Source organism: Eutrema salsugineum, unplaced genomic scaffold (genome assembly GCF_000478725.1).
Source record: "Eutrema salsugineum unplaced genomic scaffold, Eutsalg1_0 scaffold_7, whole genome shotgun sequence".
Taxonomy (NCBI): domain Eukaryota; kingdom Viridiplantae; phylum Streptophyta; class Magnoliopsida; order Brassicales; family Brassicaceae; genus Eutrema; species Eutrema salsugineum.
The window spans coordinates 10,780,665-10,784,381 of record NW_006256486.1 but is presented as its reverse complement, the minus strand read 5'-3'; the positions used below and the strand labels follow the sequence as shown (position 1 = coordinate 10,784,381).

At 32.2% G+C, this 3,717-nt stretch overlaps 1 protein-coding gene across 1 annotated transcript; it reads left to right on the top strand.

Moving 5' to 3' along the window:
* The first annotated feature begins 1,379 nt into the window (after window positions 1-1,379).
* LOC18010718 (TVP38/TMEM64 family membrane protein slr0305) lies at window positions 1,380-3,503 on the top strand. The gene is made up of 2 exons (XM_006393623.2): window positions 1,380-1,765; window positions 2,821-3,503. Exons 1-2 carry the CDS (start codon window positions 1,470-1,472, stop codon window positions 3,308-3,310), a joined length of 786 nt encoding a protein of 261 aa, XP_006393685.1. The 5' UTR covers window positions 1,380-1,469; the 3' UTR covers window positions 3,311-3,503.
* The last annotated feature ends 214 nt before the right edge of the window (window positions 3,504-3,717 follow it).

Sequence of the window (3,717 nt, the reverse complement as noted above, 5' to 3'; positions counted from 1 at the left end):
TCGAGCCAATCAGCTATAGTTTGTGGGATGAACTTTAGGTATAATAAAAATCAATAAAGAAGCTCAGGTTAATTTATATTTACGAACAGTAACTGATTACTCCTAAATATTTACGAACATGAATATATAAAAAGACGTTTAGGAATAATAAAGAAAAAGAACACGACCTAAGAAGATGGTAACGGTTGTTGTAAGCTTAAAACATATATAGACAATACGGGCATATCTAGAGTATGATAGATGTTTTAATTAAGGTTTATGGTTTCTATGTTGGTAGCCCATTTAACAGATTTGGTGACTATAACCGAGAACAAAACCACATGTCCATTAAAAAACTCGATGGCCCATAATCGATAAAAAAACCATGTTACATATATTAACACGTATGATTAATGATTGTCATCTCAGAATTAAATAAAATATTATTTTTTTTTTTAATAATGACACGTAAACGAATCACTATAAAAATGACACATAGAATTTCTGACTTTGCAAATAATAGTATAGATTCCTAAACCCTTTACTATTTCCACAACTATTTGACCATAGCTTTTACCGAAATAATTAAAAAAACCACTGACATACACAAAAAAACACAAAATTAAATGATAAATCGAAATTGATAATTTCAACTCATCTTTCAAAATGTAGCTTGGTAAATGATCTATCATAAATTTTTAGTTTCTAAAGCTGCCATCTTCGATCATTTTTGTGTGTTGTCACTAAAGTATCGGATACGAATTTATAATATGTGTTCTCGTATTTCTGATAATTTATTTTCAGCTCTATCGAAATTAAAATCCATCCAAACTTTATTAATATTTTCAATTTTATAATTTTCAATTTTTTTAGTTTTAATTATTGATATGGACTAATAAAATTGATATTTTAAATCTGTCTTTAGAAACATGTAGCTTTAACTTTTTTTTTTTATAAATATTTTTTTTAACAATACAATTTTAAAATTTTAAAATTTTCTTAATTTTAAGATTGATGTGAACCAATAAAAATTAACTTTCAATCATTTTTACATAATTTATTATGTGAGATTATATGAAAATATGTTTTATACATGTGGCAAAAAATTAGATATATATAATTAAAATTTGTAATTAAAATTTGTAATTAAAAAGATTTGTAATTAAAACAGTAATAATAGAGATTTTAATATTATGTTAAATTTTTAAAATCTTAATTATTAATGTAAATTAATAGAATTAATTATTGACATAGACTAACAGAATTAAATTTTTAAATTTTATGTAAATATTTTATAGGCATATATAGCTTCAACTTAATAGATTAAATTTAGATTTAATTCTTAAATTTTTCTCATTAGTATATTAACAGTACACTATCCGAATTCGGTAATTCAGATGAGTAGTAGGGTCGGTTCATAAATGCACAAACGACTATAATTCTCAGAGATCCCTTTCACCTTAACTCTCTTCCGATCTCCAAGCTCCGGGATGAAGAAATGGTTTCTGATCGCGGCAACGGTGGCGATAATTGCCCTAATCATTAAGCAAGGTACCGGATGGAACAAAGAAGCGGCGTTAGAAGCTCTAAAAGAATGGTCGGATCGGCTCGGGATTTGGGCGATTCCGACGTACGTAGCGGTTCACACCGTAACCCTAGCTTTATGCCTCCCTCACGCCGTCTTCTTTGAAGCTGGTGCTTCTATTCTCTTCGGTTTCCTCCCTGCCCTTCTCTGTGTTTTCTCCGCTAAAGTTCTCGCCGCTTCCTTCTCCTTCTGGATCGGCAGGTCTGTGAATCTGGAACTTTTAAAAATCCCTTTTTCTGATTTGATTCAAATTGTTTTTGTTAATAATTTACGAGTTTGATTCTTTAGTGTTTAATCATCGATATGGTTTGGAATCAGATTCTGAATCCTCATGGCTTATTGTTTTTGAATCTGGACTTTTTTTTTTTCCAGTTCTGTGTATGTGATTCTGATTGTGTTGAGGATGTATTTATTGTGTTTAATCATCGAAATGATATGGTTTCAGATGCTGAATCCTCATGGCTTATTGTGTTTGAATTTGGAACCTTTTTATTTCTCTGTATGTGATTCAATTTTTTTTTTTTGTGTTGAGAATGTAAGAAATTGGTTTAATTTGCTCTTTATTTTGTTCCGTCGATATGATTTGGATTCAGATTCTTCTCTGTGTAAGCATTAAAACATCTGAAGACTAAATGGCTTTATCTCGTCTCCTGGAAACTATATGCTTTAACATACGCTGCCTTATTTTATATTATCGGCTCAAAGTTTAAGATTTTACTTCATATAGAATAATCTCTTTGCGTTGGTTTGGATTCTTCTCTGTTTAAGCATCAAAACATCTGGAGACTGTATGGCTTATCTTGTTTCCTGGAAACTATATGTTTCATTGCTAATCTACTCTGCCTTAGTTTATGTTATCGGCCCAAATTTTAAGCTTTGAGAATAAACTATATGTTTCATTGCTAATCTAATACACATTCTTGCCTTAATTTATGTTATTGTTTTCGTGAAATTTAAGCTTTTACTTGGTGAGAGATAGAATAATCTTTTGCGTTGGTTTAGATTTCCTTATACTGAACTCTCTAGATAGTTTGTGTATAGGCCGATAAGATGCATGTCTTCAGATTCTATAATGGTGTGTGTGGATAAGATGCTTATTGTCTTGTGGATATGATGGAGAAGTATGAAGGATTGGTAAAATGCGTGGCGTGATTCTATTTGCAAAACATGTGCTGGAGAATAATGCAATTTACTGTACAATGTGATATGCACTTTTCATTTTTATCTCTCATACATAAGTTTATATTTGTTCTTAGGTTTGTTTTCAAGAGTTCAACCACAGCAACAGAATGGGCACATGGAAACAAATATTTCAATATTCTCTCGAGAGGAGTCGAGCGAGATGGTTGGAAGTTCGTTCTTCTTGCAAGATTCTCTCCGATCCCTTCCTATGTCATAAACTACGCATTGGCAGCTACGCAAGTCCGGTTTCTAGCTGATTTTCTCTTCCCTACAGTTATTGGCTGCCTCCCGATGATCTTGCAGAACGCTTCAGTTGGTAGCCTCGCTGGTATGGCCGTGGCTTCAGTAGCCGGAAAACCAAAAACTCAGGTCTGGGGTTATGTCTTCCCGGTACTTGGTGTACTGTCAAGTGTTCTAATTACAATGAGGATTAAAAAGTACTCAGCTGGAATTACAGAGGCATCATCAGATACATGTACAGCTTCTGCTAACAGTTCTAGTTTAGCTTCGTCTGAAACCGTGAATCCTGCTTATGGAACCGATGGATCCAAGAAAAGTGAGTGATGATATAGAACATGATGGTCGTTTTTGATCGGGCAATACAATTTTTTTTGGGTTGCAGCGATCAGATTCTGAACATCATGGCTTATTTTGGGGATGTAGGCAGTAGAATCTTAAAAGGAACGGTGTTAGTTTTTGTACTTCTTATTTATATTTTTGAACAAAACACTAAACTTGAGTTAGAAAGTTTATAATCTTGCTCTGATCTCTAAAACATCCGTATAAATTCTTCACCTTCTAGAGCCAAAACTCAATATTTTGTCGAACCAAGTTGAATGTAGTTATCTTTTCATTTCTATGGTCTTGTACTCATGTTATGTGACCAAAAGACTCAGATGCATAGTGAGTATATGGCTTGTGTTAAGGAAAATGTAGGTATTTTATTTCACTTAACAACGGATTACAAGATT

Excerpts from the sequence above, each read along its gene's own strand:
- LOC18010718 (XM_006393623.2), top strand. The coding sequence starts at position 1,470 with ATGAAGAAATGGTTTCTGATCGCGGCAACGGTGGCGATAATTGCCCTA. Across the intron at positions 1,766-2,820 it reads TTCTCCTTCTGGATCGGCAG|GTTTGTTTTCAAGAGTTCAA; the intron begins GTCTGTGAATCT and ends ATTTGTTCTTAG.